The sequence below is a fragment of the Camelus dromedarius genome, chromosome 21 (genome assembly GCF_036321535.1).
Source record: "Camelus dromedarius isolate mCamDro1 chromosome 21, mCamDro1.pat, whole genome shotgun sequence".
Classification (NCBI taxonomy): domain Eukaryota; kingdom Metazoa; phylum Chordata; class Mammalia; order Artiodactyla; family Camelidae; genus Camelus; species Camelus dromedarius.
In genome coordinates this window covers 21268652-21287655 of record NC_087456.1, presented here as the reverse complement: position 1 = coordinate 21287655, position 19004 = coordinate 21268652, and the positions used below count along the sequence as shown (strand labels likewise).

The 19004-nt window shown below is 51.3% G+C and overlaps 2 protein-coding genes and 1 non-coding gene across 5 annotated transcripts; all 3 read right to left on the bottom strand.

Annotated features, from left to right (window-relative positions):
- Positions 1–3225: 3225 nt before the first annotated feature.
- TRNAV-AAC (transfer RNA valine (anticodon AAC)) lies at positions 3226–3299 on the bottom strand. Its single transcript has one exon. It is a non-coding gene; the product is annotated as a tRNA-Val (tRNA).
- A 424-nt stretch (positions 3300–3723) lies between these two features.
- PYCR2 (pyrroline-5-carboxylate reductase 2) lies at positions 3724–7775 on the bottom strand. 3 transcript variants are annotated; one of them, XM_010992528.3, is made up of 7 exons: positions 7538–7775; positions 7166–7236; positions 5972–6151; positions 5711–5875; positions 5354–5446; positions 5005–5168; positions 3724–4448 (listed from the first exon to the last, which is right to left on the bottom strand). In XM_010992528.3, exons 1-7 carry the CDS (start codon positions 7602–7604, stop codon positions 4283–4285), a joined length of 906 nt encoding a protein of 301 aa, XP_010990830.1. In that variant the 5' UTR covers positions 7605–7775; the 3' UTR covers positions 3724–4282. The 3 variants fall into 3 exon arrangements, with proteins under 3 accessions (XP_010990830.1, XP_010990820.1, XP_010990838.1); XM_010992518.3 differs by having other exon boundaries at positions 5654–5875; positions 7538–7774; XM_010992536.3 differs by lacking the exon at positions 5972–6151 and having other exon boundaries at positions 5654–5875; positions 7538–7774.
- Positions 7776–10439: 2664 nt separating this feature from the next.
- LEFTY2 (left-right determination factor 2) lies at positions 10440–14975 on the bottom strand. The gene is made up of 4 exons (XM_031438456.2): positions 14063–14975; positions 12931–13177; positions 12489–12731; positions 10440–11646 (listed from the first exon to the last, which is right to left on the bottom strand). The coding sequence occupies exons 1-4, from the start codon at positions 14310–14312 to the stop codon at positions 11283–11285; spliced, it is 1104 nt and encodes a 367-aa protein (XP_031294316.2). The 5' UTR covers positions 14313–14975; the 3' UTR covers positions 10440–11282.
- Between the last annotated feature and the right edge of the window lie 4029 nt (positions 14976–19004).

Here is a 19004-nt window from a genome sequence, read left to right as displayed (position 1 = left end):
GGGTGTAAATGAGAAGCTGGTTGTCAAGGAATGTCAGTTGGGCTTCTCATCTCAGAAAAGAGGAAACCCTGCAGCGTGGGGTTGCAGATAAGAGGCGGGTAGAGCGTTGGGGAGGGAAGCAGAGGCACCACTGGGTCAAGGGAATGGTGTCATCCGCCGAGGTGCCACCAGGTGGCGCTGTGAGTCATACTTCACTAAGGCTTGACCCAAAGCAGCCACGACCGTGGGAGAAGCACCAGCAATGACTGTTATTTTTCCACTTTAACGAAATAATAACAAATTGAAACCAAAACAGATGAATGACTTGCCTAAAGTCATCTGATCATTGAAGATTAGAACCCAGGCCTTTGTTCTTTCTGTTACCAGAAACTTATTAACCAAGCTGGCAGAAGGAAAAGGATCTTTACTGGGATACAACAGAGAACATACTACAAATGAAATTCCAATTTAATATTTCCATCTTGTAATTCAGGGTGGAGCAGTGACTGAGAGGTGCAGACATGTCTCAGCCTCTCCAGGTCACCTACTACTGAAGTACCTCGATGGACAGGAAAAGTCTAATGTCTAACCCAGTCTCGAGTTACTGCTCCAGCCCTAATGCATTTTGTTTTTATTTTCAAGGAGGAGAGAACATTTATTCATATAACCCCTCCTAAAATGGAAAAATATTATGAAATTGATTTCCATCCCAACCCCTTTTTACCTAAACATCCCTGAGGTGCTTCCCTCTTACCTAAAGAAGCCAAAGCTATATGAAAGGGCAGATGCCTTTGAGGTGTCCACAGACTGAAGAAGCTCTCAGGCAGCCCTGGGGGAGGGACAGGTTGCACTAACAGAGGTGCCCCCGGGACAGTGTAGCCAGGAATTCACGAAGTGTTTCCCATATCCCAGCCAATCAAGCACGAGCTCAGCATCTTAAAAGTTCTCAGTAAACGCTGACTGAATAAAAGAAAGTTGGAACCCAACAAACAGTGGATAACCAGGTCCAAAGACAGGCTAGGAACTGCACGGGGCTTTCATCCCCAGTAAATCAGAGGCCTCCCAAGGCACAGCAAGAAACAGCCCAAACTGACACTTAAGCAGAAGCGTTGTCATTCATTCATTCATTCATTCATGCCTGCATGCATTCATTCAGCTGAGTTTATTGGGTGTCAAGCACTAGGACGGTGGGGGAGACAGACAGGTAAACAGATGATTATCACACGACCTGGTAAGTGTCATTGAGGGGACAACACAGGTTCTACAGGAGCCGGGCTCCAGCCCACCCCATGGGCTAGTAACTCAGATGGTGGGCTTAGTGGGAAAAGACTGGGGCCCAGAGGACCCACCTTTGCCGAGGAAAACACACTCAAGCCGAGTGTTCCAGAGTGACAGGGCGCTCCAGCCCTGACTGTCCACCTTGGGGTGATGTATCCTGCCGGAGTACTGCATGGCCAGGACTGCCTGGCAGCTCCCTAAAGGTTTAGAAGACATATTTGGTGACTAGGTAACACCTTTATATGATTCCTAAATCAGTACAGTACAAAAGGTTTATAATGAGACATCTTACTCCTGCCCCATCCCCATCTGCCTCATTCCCTCTACCCCCACCAGTACCCCTTTTCCTGGTGTCATGTATCCTAGTTTCTTCATCCAATTTCATATTTCCCCCTTTTCTTATATACTATCCACTCGCCTGGACCTTGAAAAGAGGTGCATTTTGTTTTCAAAACACTACTGATTTCACATAGTCATGATATCCATTCTGCCTAGGTTTATTGGTAAAATTAAAGCACCGGTTAAGTCTAAGTATTCCATTAGTTACTCAGAAAGTCTTGTCTACACCACCCTGAACGGTGAGGGAAGCGCAGTCAGCTCTCTAGTGTCCCTCTCCAGCGTGTTGCTTAGTAACAGTCACCTGGGGACAAGGATGAAGGAGGATGTGTTTATTTCCCACAGGGCCTGCCAGTGGGGAGCAGTAGAAACACCTTTTAATCTTTAACTATGGACACCATGCCTGCTTACTGCAATCAACAATCTAAGGTAAAATAAACAGGACAAAATCAATTGAGAAGTCAACCTCAAGCCCACTTCCCCAAAGTAATTATTGATAACATTTGGGCCAGAGGTTTGTGCCCTTGTTTCACAAGAGGGAAAACTGGGGCAACAGATAAGGAAGTGTTTGGGGGCTCCTGAGAGAAGTCAGTTATGAAATGGGGGTGGCTGCCCACAGAGTCCAGACAGGGGAGGTGGGAGTGAGCTGGGGGGAGGGGGGCAGAGGGGTGATTGGCAGCCTTCCTCACTCTTCGTGCTGCCTTTTCCTTTGCCTTCTCGTGTTTTCCACTTCTCTTCTCTGGGTCCACATCTGTGCTCGGCCCTTGTGCCACTCAGAGCAAGGACAGAGTCTGACTGACTAGGGCACACCAGGCCTCGCAGGGCACTGGGCACAGAGGGAGCGGTCAGCACATAATGAAAAGGCCGTGCTAACTTCTGACACCTGCTCTTCCTCCTAAAAGGCTTGCAGGCCGCACTCAGGTACTTTCCTGGTGGCTCAGGCCACAGCCTCTAGAACCTCCGTCCAGCGTCTCCACTGGGAGTTGTCAGCCCCTGGCTCTGACTACAGCTCCAGCTTCAGCGCCAGGCAGCCCTGGGAGAAAGCAGGCAGCGGGGGGCAGGCCTGAGGCCCCGCAGGAGGGTGCCCAGAACTGCTTTCCAAGGGATGGCCCTCTGCTTCCGCTCCCAGGTGGGCTGGGGCCGCAGCCACCTTTGGTGATATCTAGCCCTGACAGCAAAGGGCAGGGTTCCTTAGCAGGTGAGGACTCACCTGAGCCAGGTGGACCCCACACACCAAGGCAGGAGCCAGGGCCTGGAGGAGAGTAAGTCCTCAGTAAATGTAGGTTGGTGGACTTAGGCCCGGGAAGGGGATGGCATGGCCGCAGAGTGTCTCCTGTCACCTCGGACAGCTTGCCAGCAGGCTTAGTGCAGAAAGGACAGAATTTGGTATCAGAAAGGACAAATTTGGTGGACTTGAGTCCTGGCACTACTTCCTTGCTAATTAAACTTGGGCAACTTGTTTCATTTTTTTTTTCAAAGCTTTATGAAGTATAATTTACATATAAAATTTACTTACTTGAAGTATATTAATTCAATGATTATCAATACACAGAGCTGTGCAACCATAACCACAGTCTTATTTTATCATTTTATTTTGCGGTGGTAGCTAATTTTATTTATTTATTTATTTAATGGAGGTACTGGGGATTGAACCCAGGACCTCATGCATGTTAAGCATGTGCTCTACCACTTGAGCTATACCCTCCTCTCCCACCAATCTTATTTTAAATTTCATTGCTCCAAAAGAAACCCCATGCTCATCCCATTCCCACCCCAGCCCTAGGCAGCTACTCTCTACAGATCTGTATTTTCTAGACATTTCATACAACCCGTGGCCTTTTCCTATTGGCTTCTTTCACTTAACATCCACCCCCGACCCAGGCCACTAGGCCCTTCTCTGCCATGAGCGGGACCCATCCTAGAACACAATCTGCTGACCCTGACCCTGACCCTGGGAGCCAGGCTGGAGCAGAGTATCATTACAGCTCTCAGGGCCTGGCCCGTTCTTTCTTTTCATCCCTACTTCTTGCCTTTAGGCAGTGCTCTCCTGCAGATGCCAGGAACACCTGGCAAAGGCCTTGAGTTCTCTGGAATGATGACCTAAAATTAGGCATATGAAAAGCACGGTAATAAAAAATAAAATTTTATTAAAGCAGCTAAACTCAGTAGCATTGAATAACACTTTTCCAGTGGTACACCTATAAAGCAAGAGTTGACTATAACATAGTCTAATATGTGCATTTCTGATTAATTGTGATAATTCTAAGTCACTCACTTCTTTTCCATTCATCAACTGGAAAGAGAAAGCCCTTGTCATGTTTTGTACCTCTCATCTCCTTGACTCAGCATCAAACTGACACTGCCTTGGGCTCCGGCTGGAAGACTCCAATGGAAGGGGTCATCAGCTGAAGGTCTCCAGACCTTCCTACCAAGCTGGGGCTCTGACTGGGGTCCCAGACTCTCTCTCTTCCAACCATATGAGATGTGCAAGGTTGCATCTGGTTTCCAGCATCAGCTACCCCTTCAGAGCATCTTCCAACATGAGATGGAAGGGGGAACTAGAGCTGTGTGGTCGGAACAGATCTAAGAAGGTTTTATCACAAGGATCTGAAGATTGAGCCTGCCCTTGCCCTGCACAGCCGCCTCGGTCGAGGGCTCTGGTCAGAGAGGAGGGCAGACAGAGGCTGCCTTAGTCCTTCTTGCCTCCTGGGGCCGGGCTTCTTGTGAGGAGCTTCCCTGGGCTGGAGGGGGCCAGCGTAGACACCGTGGGGGATTCCAGCTTCACTCTGTCCAGGAGAGTCTTCTTGAGGGCAGCTGGGGAGATCTTTTCTTGGTCAGCCATGGACTGCAGCTCTCTGCAGACAAAGCCCCAAGGGGTTGAAGGAGGAGCCAGAGCTTCACGAGGCTTCCCCATTCACATAACCCCCTACTCTTGTTGACTTGATACCACCCACAACTAGAACTCCCAACCAAACACCGCCCCTAGCTTCTCAGAAGTGCTATTTAAGTAAATATAAGTTACTACATAGATACAGAGCTTCAAGTGGTACCTGTGATCATATGGGGACAGTGTGGAAAACCACAGGATTGAGGGTCAAAGACTTTAAGTCAAATCCCGTCTCCATCACTTATTAGCTGTTTTATCTTGGAAAAATTGTATCTCTGAGCCTCAACTTCCTCATCTGTAAGTCAAAGCTAATCCCAGCTATGAGAACTGTGGTGAGAATTAAATGAAGTAAGTAAGGCCTGCAAACCCTTAGTTAACAAAGTCTAATAAATCGTGGTTATTAACAGAGCACAGACTCCGCACTGCTAACGGGACCAAAGATGGCAGATTCCACCAAGACAGTGTGCAGCCCAGACTGGGGATGGCTGCGAGTAGAGGGCCTGGGTGGAGAAGGAGAGACTCACCGTGTTCGGATGCAAGAAGCCTCAACTGCATTGATGAGCAGGGAGCGGAAGCCCCCACTCTCTAGGAAGTGCAGGGCGTGGATGGTGGCCCCCCCAGGGGAGCAGACATTGTCCTTGAGCTGGCCTGGATGCTGCTCTGAGTCCAGCAGCATCTTGGCAGCCCCCTAGGGCAAAAAGGGAGTATTAGAGGAGAAAACTGCTGGTGCTCCTTGAGATGAGCTTCTCCACACCCGTGCCCCTCACCAACCCCCATTCCAGCTTTCCAACCAAGCTCTGCCCCAGCTCAGCAATCCCTAAGAACTGCCATCCCCACACCACGGTCCAGAACACGCAGGGGGAAGATACTGACCAGCAAGGCCTGCGCACCCAGTCGGACAGCCAGGCGCCGCGGTAGGCCCATCTTCACCCCACCATCAGCCAACGCGTCCAGGGCCATGAATGCCTGTGGAGACACTCGCTGAGTCCCTGCGCAGCAGGCGCTTGGGGGCATGCCCTAGGGTCTACTTTTCCTGATGATTAAAACTAGCTTCAAGGATCAACCTCCTCCACCAGCCAGCCTTGCTCAAGACACCCCAGCCCAAGCCTGCCTGCCAATCCATCTTGTGCCCCTGGGTCCCCAGAAGGCTGAGTAAGTATGTGAGGGCCTCACATAGGCAGGCCCGCTGCCACTAAGCCCCGTGACGGCATCTATCAGGTCCTCCTCCACCTCAGTGCAGAAGCCCACGCTGCTCATGAGCTGCTCCAGGAGCTGCCCGTCCTCCACCAGGGCATGGGTGCCTGTGGCGTACACCGTGGCGCCCTCCCGCACCACTACAGGCGTGTTGGTCATGCAGCGGATGACCTTAGGGGCCGGCTGGAACGCCATCAGCTTCTGGGGGAAGGCAGAGAACCGAGTGAGTTGCCAGAGCACCACTCCCACCAGCACCCACCCCTCCCTTCACAGAGGGGCGCCAGGACTGATGGGCACCTTCTCCACAGAGCTGATGGTGACACCGGCTGCACAGGAGACCACAATGTGCCTGGCCTGGACGTCGGCCCCAATCTCATCCAGGATAAAGGGGATAATGTGTGGCTTCACGGCCAGGAACAAGACATCGCTGTGCCTCACTGTCTCCTTGTTGCTTCGGGTCAGGTTTACACCCATCTTCTGCAGGAAGAGACTGCCGGGCTCACAGTGTGGGGCAGCCTCTCTAGGCCGGGGCACCCCCAAGGAGCAGCTGAACTCCTGCCAAGCCCACTCTGCCAGCTGCAGCTTGGAATTCCTAGCCCTATCCCCTCAGGGTCTGCCCCAACCCCAATGGCACAAAGTTTTCCAATGTTGCTACTGGGCAAATGAGCACAGGTGCTAGGAATGGACAAGCTTCTCCATGGCAACCAGGAAATGGCTGTCCCCCATTGACACCACATCTCTGGCACCCCAGGCATCCCTATGCTGGGTGAGAAGGCTCCACAGCTGGAGAGTGGCACAAGCAAGGGAAAGGTGACATGCTAGTGCCCAATGATCAGAAGCAGGGCCCTATCCCAACCCCAGGAACTTGTCCGTCAGACTGCATGGTCTCTGTGTGGTCCAGGGGTGGGCTGGAGGACACCCACCCTCTAGGACTCCCAACTGAAAAGCCAGGCCCTCCAGTGCCAGTAACAACAGAAATCCTAGACACAGACAGTGCCTGGTACCTGCCTCATTAGACATCCTTTCCCACATTGCCCAGGTTTTGGGTGAAAACTGGGGATGTGCTTTTCGTACAGAGAAGAACAACTAATTTGCCAGGTTCTTTCCGAACACACTTGTTTATGCTCAGCGAAGTGCCTACTGTGGTCTCCGTTTACAAACAAGGAAACTGATGCTCAGAGTAGCCAAATACCTTAAGGTCACTTAGTTAATGAAGAAGAGCCAATATTTTATTGGGTACCTACTATGTGCCAGGTTCTTTCCACACATAAAACCTCAGCAAACCTAACCAGCCCAGTGTCTGGATATGAACCCTAGTCTGTCTGCCAGGGTGCTCCCGCCACCCTGAGCTGCCCCAGGGAAGGTGCAGGATTGTGATGCTCCTGGTGGGACGTCAGCGCCAGCCATGGACCAATACAGGGGCTCAGCTTATCCGGCCATCCTTCTCGTAAGCCTCCACCCTCTTCTCCACATCCCCGCTGCCCCACCTACCCTGAGCGCGGACACCGTGGGCAGGTCCATTTCCGGGGAGCTGGCTATTATCTTGTGAGCCGACAGGATGCCTGCAGAAGACAGGGCCTTTCAGCTGGGGATCATGGCCCACCCGTTTCCCCCGCTTTCCCTGGGAAAGTAGAATCAAAATCCACGACGCTCTGACCGTTGGGGAGACGGTTGCTAATGTCTCCCTTCCCTTCAATCCCTTACGCGAGCGTAATATTCTCTTGCTGCATAAGAGGAGCCTCTTCTCCCCCAGCAGGCGCAAATTCCCCTTTCTTCATTCATTCACGTCAATGGTGTTGAGGGTAGTTCGAAGGCGAGGCTGGAGACCGTCCGCGCATCCGCCTCCCGCCTCCATGCTCTTACCCGCGGCTGTGAAGCCTCGCGCCAGGGCGCAGGCCAGCTGGCCAGCGCCGATAAAGCCCACGCTCATGGTCCCCAGCTCCGTGTCTGCCGGGCCGCCAAAGAAGTCCCTTCAGACGTGCCCTAAGAGAAGCGGAGAACGGTCGGCCCAGCAGCCACCGCGCCGCAGAGCCGGATTCCGGCAGTTTCTGACAGCTTCCGGGCCGGATCTCGCGACCCCTTCTCAATCACTCACCGACCGCGCCGCAACGCCCAACGTGCCCCGCCTCGCTACGGCGACCAATCCTTGGCCGGGACGGGGCAGTGCGCCCGCCTCCCGCCAACTGGATTGGCGGGCCGGACGTCGGTCGCGGCGCGCGAAGCTGGGATCTCTGCCTCGAGTGCGTCCCTGGGCCTGCGGGCCAGGGAGCTCCGCCCCGACTCCAGGGCGGAGGTTGCTATTTGCACCCACCTACGGCTCAGGGCTGATCTCTGGCGGAGGTCTGGGTAATATTATTTCTGGTGCTGGTCATCAGCCGCCCCTCGTGGGCAAAAGGAATTCTCCAGGTTGCCGATTTGAGCGGGTAAATGTGATGCTCCTGGCGGAGGTTCGGACGGGAGCGTGGAGACCTGCGGCCTCCGAGGCAGCCTCCGAGGCAGCCTCCGAGCCGGCCTCCTCGGTGCGCCCGAGGATTACTGGGTTTCCAGTTGGGAGGCCCCCAGCTTCCGCCCGCTCCCTCCCGGGCCCCATTGTGGAGGCGGCGAGGGCAACCGCAGTTACTCACTTGAACTTGCCTGGTTCACGGGATTAATCTTCGTAACTAGACTGCAAGTAGGACCGGTTCCCCTTTGGGAAATGATGGGTTCCTTAGGACCTGACTAAAGTACCCCCCGACCTCCGCCACTTGCTTTAAAAAGCTCCACAAATGTGATGTTTACTTCTTCACCATTAATAAATGTAAGTACTATGGGGAATAGGTGACAGAGAACGATACAGAGGAAGGAAGTGGCGTCCCTAGGCGGGCTTAGAAGAGCGAGAGAGACTTAGTTTCCCGCTGCCTCTCTACCAATTTTTCTACAGTCCTTTCCATATAATCCACACCCCCACCCACAGCAGCGGGCCGCTTTCTGCATTTTTCCTCTAGTTGGTCACATTCCTGGGCAAGTCCCCGGTTCTTGCGTGTCTGCACCCTTAAAAGTGACGACCATATACTTACTATTAAGCAAAATTACATATCTATAACTTTTTCCGATTAGGAAAGTAATACTTGCATATCGAGAAAATTTGGGGAAATACAAAAAAGTAAAAGTGAGAAAGTCAAAACCACCCATAATCATACTTTCTAAGGATCATTTCTTGCAGACAGTTTCCTTGCACATTATTTTCTATGCATATATGTCTTTTCTATCGTTGGAAATAGATGATATACATACAGTTTTTTTTGTTTTGTTTTCGTTTGGTTTGGTGGTGGGGGAAGGAGGTAATTAGGTTTATTTATTTATTTACTTTTTTAATGGCGGTACTGGGGATTGAATCCAAGACCTTGTGCATGCTAAGCATGCACTCTACCACTAAGCTATATCCTCTCCCCCATATGGTTTTGAAATTTCTATACTAGATATACAATAAGCATTTTCCAATGTCACTGAAAACTTATTTAAACCAAGATTTTAGTGACTACTTAGCATCCCATTATATGGATGTACCATACTAATTCAACCATTCTCCCAAAGATCAACATTAAGTCTATTAATTCATTCAATATGTACTTATTGAGCCAGTTTCTTGGGATCCAGCCATGAACAAAACAGACAAAAGTCCTTGTCTTCACAAAATTTATATCAATTTTTTAAATTATTGTTAATACTACAAAATCTTTGCCTAACTCTGTGACTATTTCCTTAGCCTAGAGCCCTCCAAGTGAGATTTTAGAGCCACAGATACATCACTGAGTAGCTGGTAGAATTCTTCAGATGATTTTGATATCCTTCCTGTAGAGAAGGCAACTGTATGCCCTGGAACTCACAGCATGCCAAGTGGAAAGTCTTCATTTTGATGTCTTATACAAGTCATTTACATACACACATTTACAAGTCAGAGCCAAATCTTCTCTCTCTACCTACAATATTCTTGCCATGTCCTCAAATCCTGGCTCTCCATAGGCTAGCTCCTTTTTTCCCTTCATTATTCAGTTGCTATTAACTAGCTTTGTATGTAAAAACAGAGAATCCATAAACTTCAATGTCAGATACAAGGAAACCCCACTGAGCGGGAATAGTAAATGTAGCAGAATTGCCAGATGTGGCAGCTTCCAAATGACAGGTAAACTAATGTCTGTGTCATCAGCAGACCACGCATAACTGGGGCATTTTGAGGGTAGAGAGTCAACAGATTTGTATTGCCTCAGCCTTGATTTCTTCATCTGAAAAAAATAGGAATAATAAGACCTACCTCAAGGAATAGGTGCAAGAATTAAGTGATATGATATCTACGAAGTTGTCTAGCATAGCTCCCAGGTTCATACTGAATGCTCAGTAAATGTTTGCTTATTACCACACTATTGTTGCTGCCTGCCCTGTCCCCAGAACCACTATTGCAAGGGTTAAAGTGCTTTCTAAGGATGTGGCATACTAAGTGATTTTTCACAATACAGTTTTTTGAATGAGAGCTGAGGAGGTATAAATATTATAAACGAAAAGCGGAATCTAAACTGTCATTGCAATCTTCAGCGCCCCCTAGAGGTTGAGGGTCCTTGATCACCTCCTTCAGATCATTATGTTGCTCTCATTCCCTTTTATTGCTCTCTCTCTTCTGTGTAAAAGGTACTAGAAATTAAATACAGAGACAGAGAGTGAAAGATTACTTTTATTTTATTTCAGCAGATTATCTACATTCAATTGTTTTTTTTTCTTTTTTTTTGCTAAGTTAAAATATGTAAATACATGTGGGTTCCAGTGTTAAGCTCTCTAAAACGGTGGGGGAAATAACCGAAATATGCACAGGCAATGCTCAGTCTCCAGAGGAGCAGAGGAGTGGGTGAGGTTAGGGCTGTCTCATCCCCAGGGCAATGAAATCTTAGAGAGAAATCCCAATTTCTCCTTTTTAAGAGGAAATAGTGGCCGAAAGTCTTCTACATTTGCTTGAGGTCACAGCTTATGGTCCTATTAGATACAGAAACCAGGTGCCCTGATTCCCTGTCCACTGCCCCAAGCCTGAAGCCCTTCATCCTCCCTCCCAGCACTCTCAGTGAAACAGGCACTTGAGTATATTTACAAAAGCCCAGAATTGGTCAACATTTTGGTGAGTGGGGCTTCTTTTTAAGACCTCCTCCCTACCTAAGGGAAACAGAGGGATTTTGTTTTGTTTTGTTCTGTTTTGTTTTGTTTTAATTCACCATGTAATAGAATAAATCAGTTTATTTCCCCAGTTCTCATTGTAGAGTTTGTTAGCCCATACTCAACTGAGAATTTGTCAGAGAACAGAAGCTCCCAGCTGACAATCTGTCCATGCTCGGCTACATCTTTTAAACAAGGAGGCTGAGATTTCCTTCTCATAGCTCAGCAATCAGGGTTGTATTAGTTACTCATGTAAGTGCTTAGGGTGGGTGATGGGCAGGAGGACAAGAAACAGAAGAACATGCAGGAAAGGTAAAATAGGGACACTCAGCTGGGGCAGGGCTAACTTACTAAGTAGAAAATTAAGACCTATATCAAGACCTACTTTGGTGCACGTGTCTTAGTCTGAGGCCACCATGGCTATATCCGACACCTATGGCGCCAGCTTCCTTGGCACGGGCGCCCCGTCCCAGGCACAGCTGCACTTCTGCACCCTCATGTTGGGCAGGCTGACTACCTGGGGCCTGCGCTTGCCTCCCTCCTCCATGCTGACAATCATGGGCAGCGAGGTCGTCTCCGAGGCGATGCACTGTCGCGGCCCCAGAAATGGCCACTTGAAGGTAAGGGACTCTGGGGGCTGCTGGCAGGTGCCCACACACTCATAGGCCAGGAAGCCTGGGGGCTCCAGGACCCAGTTCTCAGCCCACTTCAATCCCTGCAGGTCAATGTACATCTCCTGGCGGCAGCAGCGGGTGCCCTCAGTGATTGGCGCCTTAGGATCACAATTTCCCTGAGCTCTGTGGAGACAAGGAGAGGCAAAGGCAGAGGTCAGCTGGGAGGGCAGAGGTCAGGGGGCCCAGGGTGGGGCCCGGTGGGGCCCAGTGGGGCAGCTGGAGGGAGATTTATTATCCACCTCTCATTTTTTTTTTAAAAACTGATATTTGTGATAAGTGCTGAATGAATAAACATAACCAAAACATAAATCAGTTACTGTTTATTAAAGGTCTCCTAATATGTCAGGCACTGAACTAGGTACTTTACAATTATTATCTTAGAGGATACCTGCATTTCATCCTCAGACGTACCTTGAGGCACTTTCAGCATTATCCCTATTACATACGAGGACATGGAGACCTCAAGGTGCTAAGTGGCACGCCAGAGGTCCTGCAGCCAGTAGAAGGCAGAGCTAAATGGAACCCAGGCTGTTTGATTCCAAAGGCCTGTTAGTAACATATTAATGGTTAATGGTTATTAACCACTCTACTACACAGCCCCATCCACTCCAAAAAGCTAACTTGTCCCACAAAGAAAAAATTCACTAAGGCCAAAGGAAAGCTGTTTAACCTTAGTAACCCCATTAATGCTAATATTTTTCAAAATTAATGAGGGAAAGGGGTAGGGTGAAAACATGATTACAATAATGTATGTGTATTAGTGGCAACATAAAACCCTTTGTGAAAAAAAACCCATTGGAAATATCTGAAATTATTTTTCAATAAAATGTTTGGGTTGTAAACATTTCTACCATTAGAAACTCTAAAATGCAGTAGGGACTCAGTTTCATCCTGAAGCTGTCTGCATCCCAGCCAAGGTGCTCCTGGACCACCCAGTCTACTTAGAGTCCTGCCCCTGGGCCTACCCGTAGTCCCTGAAGTCCAGGGTGTGCAGCTCCAGCTGGGGCTCCCCCTGCCCGGCGCCCGACGGCCCCTGGGAGGTGAAGCGGATCAGCCTGTGGGCGCTGGAGGCCAGCGGACCCAGGTGCTCCCGCTGCACCGACACCTGCAGAAGCAGCGGCTGCCGGGGCCGGTGCAGCTGCTGCCAGAAGTTCACCGCCTCGGTCACGTCCAAGGCCTTCCAGCCGCTCTCGTGGATGGACACCAGCCTGCGACAACAGAGACACAAGCTGGCGCTGAGAGTTGGGGACTGGGACGGCTCAGGACAGCCCCGGGAGTGCCTCTCCCACACCCTGCCAGGTGGCCCCTTCTTCCCCTCTGCCCCCACCCCGCGCCTGGCCCACTCCCTGTTTCTCCCTCCTCCTCCGTCCTCCTCCTACCCCCACACCCCAGCCGCCACCTCCCCACCTGGAGTCGATGAGGGAGGTGCGGTTGGAGCCGTCGTCGCGGACGTGCAGCCACTGGACGGTGACCCGGGCGCGGTCGCTGCGCGGAAAGAGCCGCTCATGCCTGCGGAGCGCGGCCTTGGGGACCGGCTCCTGGAACAGGCGCAGCACCGCCTGCACCAGCTCGCTGTTGGGCGGCAGCCGCTGCTCCATGGCGAACACCAGCAGGTGCGTGGAGGCCTCAGATACCAGGAACCTGCCGGCCACCTCTGGGGACACGAACAGGGTGAGCAGGGCCTCTCCGGGAGCCAGGGGAGCTCGGAGGGTGCAAGGACACTGAGCTGGTGGCCAGGCAGGGAGAAACTAGCCCCTGTTCTGTCTCCCTGGGCCAAGGCCAGTTACCTACAAACCCCCGTTGGGTCTGGTCCTTGTTTATAACAATCTCTGCCCAGCAGGAAGGCTGGCAGGGTTGACAGGGCTGCCTCAGCTGAGATGTTGAGGATCAGAATCCTCACCTGGGGGCACCTGGCGTTGGGTCTAGCTCTGGGCACTGAGGAGGTGAGTCCAGGCCCAGGGATGTAAGAGGCTGAATAGCATTCAGGATGGCTGGGTCCCTAAAGCTGAATAGCTCGGTGTTACTTTAGTATTGTTCCTACACATTTCTATCCAGAATAACACACTTTAATATTCACAGCGCTGGGAGATGGGTCAGATATAGTTACACCAACTGTTGCTCCAGAGGAGCAAACAGAGAAACAAAACAAAACAAAAAAGAAGATTCTAAAGCCATTTGCTCAAAGTCAGTCCACTAGTTGCAGTATGAAAATGGAACCCGAGAATCCCTGATGCTACCTGAGCTCCCTGAGGCTGTGCCAGGGTCTTGCCACAGCCGCTTTCTCCCATTGGCTTTACTTTCTCTTCTGCACCTCTCTCTGTTCTGATGCCTTGGCTTTGGAAGTGGGTCCAGCCTGACACAGCTTCTCCTGGCCCTAAGGGGTGGGGCCCTCAGTCCAAACAGAGACCAGGGCCCAGGCCCAGTCCCAGTTCATGATCTCTCCTCACTGTCCTGTGGACACCTCCCCAGAGCAGGCACATCCAGTCTTAGCCCTCCCCCACCACGAGGACCAGGGTGCAGTGGGGAGGGAGGGCCTCACCTCGGAAGTTCTGGCTGAACCTCTTCCCCCGGGAGCGGGTCCCGTGGCTGCGCTGCAGCAGGGCCACGTACTGGGCCCTCACGTGGGCAGGGATGACCAGCCCCTCCATGTCGGCCTTGCCCAGGACAGGGACCTTGCTGAGGTGCAGCTGCTGCAGCAGACTGCTCAGGACCTGCTCCTCGGTCAGGGCCGCCCCGGGGCCGGCCAGGGGCAGCGCCCAGAGTGCCCAGCAGAGCCACAGGGGCTGCATGGTGCTGCTCAGGAGAAGGAGGAGAGTGGATGTGTTCCCGGAGGAGGCTCCAGGAGGGTCCCAGCTGGATGTGCTGAGAGCCAGGCTGGGCTGGCTTTATAGCCAGCCCTGGGCTGGGCCTGGGAGGGAGGTAGAGAGGGAGGGAGATCACACCCCTTGGACCTCCTGGGAGCTCAGCAGCCAGACAGGTCCCTGAACCCTGAGGAGGGGGATGTCTAGAAAGGGCACAAAGGGCTGTCTGGATGCCACACAGGCCTGGGGCCTCGGACCACTGCTGTCTGGCAGCTCAATAATAATTTTATTGACTGCTGAATTTCCCTGACCCTACCCTAGTCCTCATCTATGAAAAAGCCAGCCTATTCTGTGAAAAAGAGAGTCCCATTAACCAGCTGTTTAAATCTATTTAAATCTCTGTCCTAGAGACTAGTTTGGGTCTAGCTTTGCTTACTGAGAGGAAGGAGGGAAAGCGTTCTGCATTCCTGCCTGCAATCCAGGCCCATACAGGGCACTTTCACAGAAGCCCCTTGAGTCACCTCCCTCCATTCATCAGTCCTTGTAAGCCCCCCTCCCGCTCCTGTCCTCCCCCATGACAGAAGGAAGACAGAGGCTATCAGGACAGGAAAGCTGGCAGCTCTCTCTGTTCAGCAGGGCCAGGAGAAGCCGTTTCTGCAAGTGTCTTTGCAACCACAGGACTGCAGTGAGAGACCCCGTGGGTGCAGCATCATTCCAGGGAGCCCCCTGCACAGTGATCCTGCTCAGTTTGAGCCCAGGTCATGCCCAGATATGGAATGAGGGATAAGAACCTGGAATGCAGAGGTCAGAGCTGCCCAAAGTCATGTCCTGTCCAAAGCCACAGGTGTGAGCACATGGAGCCCCTGTGCCTCCTCAAACACACATTTTGGACTAGCAGGGCTCAAATATGGGGCTTGCTACTTGCTGGCTATGTGACTTGCTAACAAGTTCCTTAACTTCTCAGTGCCTCAGTTTCCTCCTCTGAAGGAGGGGGCGATAGCAGTCCTCTCCTTCATAGGGCTAGTGTGAAGATTAAATTACACATGCAGGACATTCGGGCACAGTGCCTGGCCAAGAGGAAGCACTCTATAAGGGTTTGTTGCCTGCTCATTGCAGTCTCAAGGTGTGCTTTTCTGGAAATGATGATAACAAGAAGAGCAGTCATTTCTTCAGTCTTATGATGTGCCAGGCACTGTTCTGGACTCTGAATGGGTATTTCCAAAAAAGTTCTAGGAGGCAGGTGTTAGCATCTGCTTATCTTCCAGATACAAAGTCAGAACTCAGCACGGTGAAGCAACCTGCCTGCACCAGCTCAGCAAGTGAAGAGCAAGGAGGTCAATGCAGGCGTCTGTCCCGGAGGCCCCTCCTGGCACAGGGGATTTGAGGATATGCAGGAGGCAGCCCTTCCTAAAATGCGACAGCCTCACTTCTCCATGGCCTGTCATGTGGGAGTGAAGCAATGATGGTGGAAGAGGAGGAAGACTGTGGTTGGGGGCTGAGGGGCCCAGTGAGCAGGGATCACCCCTCAGCCCCTTCTCCATATATAGACATACACATATACCTGTGCATGTGCATTTATGTAGAGGGGTTTTAGTAGTAAGGTGGAGGGGGACTTAGAATTTGAGGAAGGGGAGGAATAATAATAACTCTGATAATAATCAAAATGGCTAATAGTGCTCATGGGCTGCGTGCTGTTCTGACTGCTCTATATACATTAGATCTTTATCCTCACAACAATTCTCCATTATTGCTCCCATTGTGTAGATGAAGAAACTGAGGCATAAAACTGTTACTTGACTTGCCCAAGGTCATACAGCTAGTAAGTGCCAGAGCTAGGGTTATTTGAAGGGGAGGAAACACAGATTCTGTCAAATGTGGACACAGGACAAGGTCAGAGGAAATACAGAAATCCTGACAGCTGAACAAGGGGAGATTCTAGGGGGCACAGAATTGTGGCCTCTGCTGCTTCTCTGTTCCCCTTTCCTCTCCTCTCCCACCTCCACTTCCTCAGAATTTGTGTAACTCACAAGGAGGAATTCAAATCCCATCTCGGAGTTTATATACAACGTTGTTCCAACACCCCTGGAAATCTAAGGCGCCACCTCTGGGTTGGGCCGAGCAGGCCTTCCTGCTCTCCCAGTGACAAGTGTAGCCTTCTTCAAAAGAATAGCTGTTGCCTTTCTTTGCAAGTGATTAGCAGGGAAAGGACTTACTTCATGCAAACATTTGGGCCTTAATTCAGGCCAAAAGGTGCAGAAGTGTCGCATTTACAGGCGACCAGAGACTTGTGGCCCTCAGTCCCAGAAGCTGTTTTGGTCTGGTGTTCCATAAATATGCAATAGTCCACTATAGGTGAGAGGAAGCGCTGTGGCTTATCAGGGGCCAGGGTGGTGCCAAGGATATAACACCCAGGCTGCCCTTGCCCACCATGGCCCCCTCGCCAGGCCCCCAACCAACATCTAGATCCCCAGGAGCTCCCTGGAAGCTCACAATGAGGCCTTGCGGCCCCTGTGCTAGTTTCAGCAGGGACCTGCTGTCACAGGGCCAAGGGAGGCTGGGCCCCTGTGCTGCTGCTCCCTGAGCATCTCGTGCCCACACGAGACTCTCTCCCACTGAGGAGATGCCTCAGGGCTGAGGACCGCTGGGGGTCCCTGGGGGCCAGAAGCTGCTTCTGTACCTGGGGTAACTGACCAGTTAAACGGAAACTTCATACTCCAGAGAAGAAAGTTAAGTGGAAGGACCTTCCTCTTCTGGATTCTCTGCTGTCCCCGGATGTCTCACTGGTGCTCCTGGGCTGGCCTTCCAGCACAGAGTTGACTCTAGAGCTGGGCCCTTCATGGGAAATGGAAATGACTGGGACCAGTCCTGCCTCTGTGGATGGGCTTCTGGGGCCCAGTACTTAGGGAGCACCTAGGGGCCACTGGTGCCTGGGCAGGTGGTCCATGGTTCAGAAATTGAGAATCCTTCCCAATCTTGAGGACCTTCCTGAAGCAGAGAGAACCTGGGAGTAACTGTTACACCCATAGGGTTTGTCCAGCAAGGTGCCCCATCTCTCTTCTTCCCTGGTCACTTTGTAGAATCAGAGGGCTTAATGCTAAAATGGACTGGCCAATCCATTCTCCTGCCTCTGGGTTTTTAGAGGCTCAGAGAGGTGACAACATCCTCGAGCTCACCCAGTTAATGACGATGCCTGCATAAAGTCAGGTCTTCCAATTCCCAGCCCCAGATCTCTCCAAACCCTCCAACTATTTCCAGTGCACAGTCCTGCATGACCCCCCGAAGTGATCCATCAGCCACAGGCAAGCTGGGGACTCAATCAATCCAGGGTCAGGTCCGAGTTGGGGAGGGGAAGCAGGAGAAGCAGACAGAGGGCAAATCCCCCAGACTCCTGAGGCTTTCTGGACACAGGCTCCTGGTCCTGAATGTGGATTCCAGGTGGACTGAGGAGCTTTGCTGGGGAAATAAAATAATTGGGTAGTTAGCTTGTGGCCAAAAGAAGGCTGCGAATGTGGATTGGGAGACTGTTTTCAAGGGACTCATTAGTGGTCAGGAGGAAGGGCAGCTGCCCTTTGTCATGCAGAGTTGGGAACGAGGCATCCTCTCAGACTGTGTGGATCTGGGTGGAGGGTCTGGTTGGCAGTCTGTAGAGTCCAGTTGGGCTTCAAAAGTGGAACCACTGTAAAATAGCCTCTTCTGACCTTGTGGGAGGAGAGACTACTTACAAAGCCCGTCTAAATCTGACCTCTCTCTCCACAGGCTTGCTAAGGTGGAAGAAATCCATACTGTTGACAAACCTGTGTTGTTAGGAGTTTTAAAAGTTTGTGAAGACTTTTCTTTTCCCCAGAGATATTAGGCTGTGAATGCTTTAAGTGCAATCGTATGAATGCTGTACAAGAATGCAGATTCTCAGTGCTCCCATCTGTTGGCATGCATACACATTAGGACTGGGGGCACTTACAACCAGTCTCCTCCCACCCAGGTTCTTTAGATAATTCAGCCTTTCAGCTTGCTTGGTTCCCCGCACCCAAGTCCACGGTTTCTGCAGCAGCTCTCCCCGACCTGGCATTATCAAGCCTGGCCATTCCACACAGCTTGGCCATCATGGAGCCACGAAGCCAGCTGCCCCTGAGCTTTAGGGGTGGGCCGCTCATCCCTCCCCTCCACTCACCCCAGACAGCCTCTCCACAACCCCTGTTCTGGCAACTCCCACCTTCCCCCAGGTCTGGGTTTGTTCCACAGGGGATTCCCAGGGGATGGTGATTTCTGCCAGAATCACAGAATCATGCCAGAAGCTGATGTAACAACAGATTCCTGGACCCGAGCCCAGGCCTCCTTAAAGGACTTGGCTGGGGGCCTGGACCAGAAACCTGAATGTTAGAGCTTCTGTGCACAGGACAGTGGAGAAGGAGAGCAGGGTTGGGTGGGAGGCAATAGCAGTCCTGGGAGAGAAAAGCATCCCATCTTCCTGTTCAGTGAAATGTAACCCCGCCCATTCCAGATGATTCCTCAGCTTCCTGATTGCCTGTGATGAGAGGAAAGAAAATGACCAAGAACAAAATAGAACAAAACTTTTTCCTGAGGTCTTTTCTGGGCTTTCCCTGAAAATCTGAGAGTAAGAACAAGCAAACAGAAAGGATTTTGGCTTTTTTTCCTCTAAATACTCTGAACATAATCCTGTTA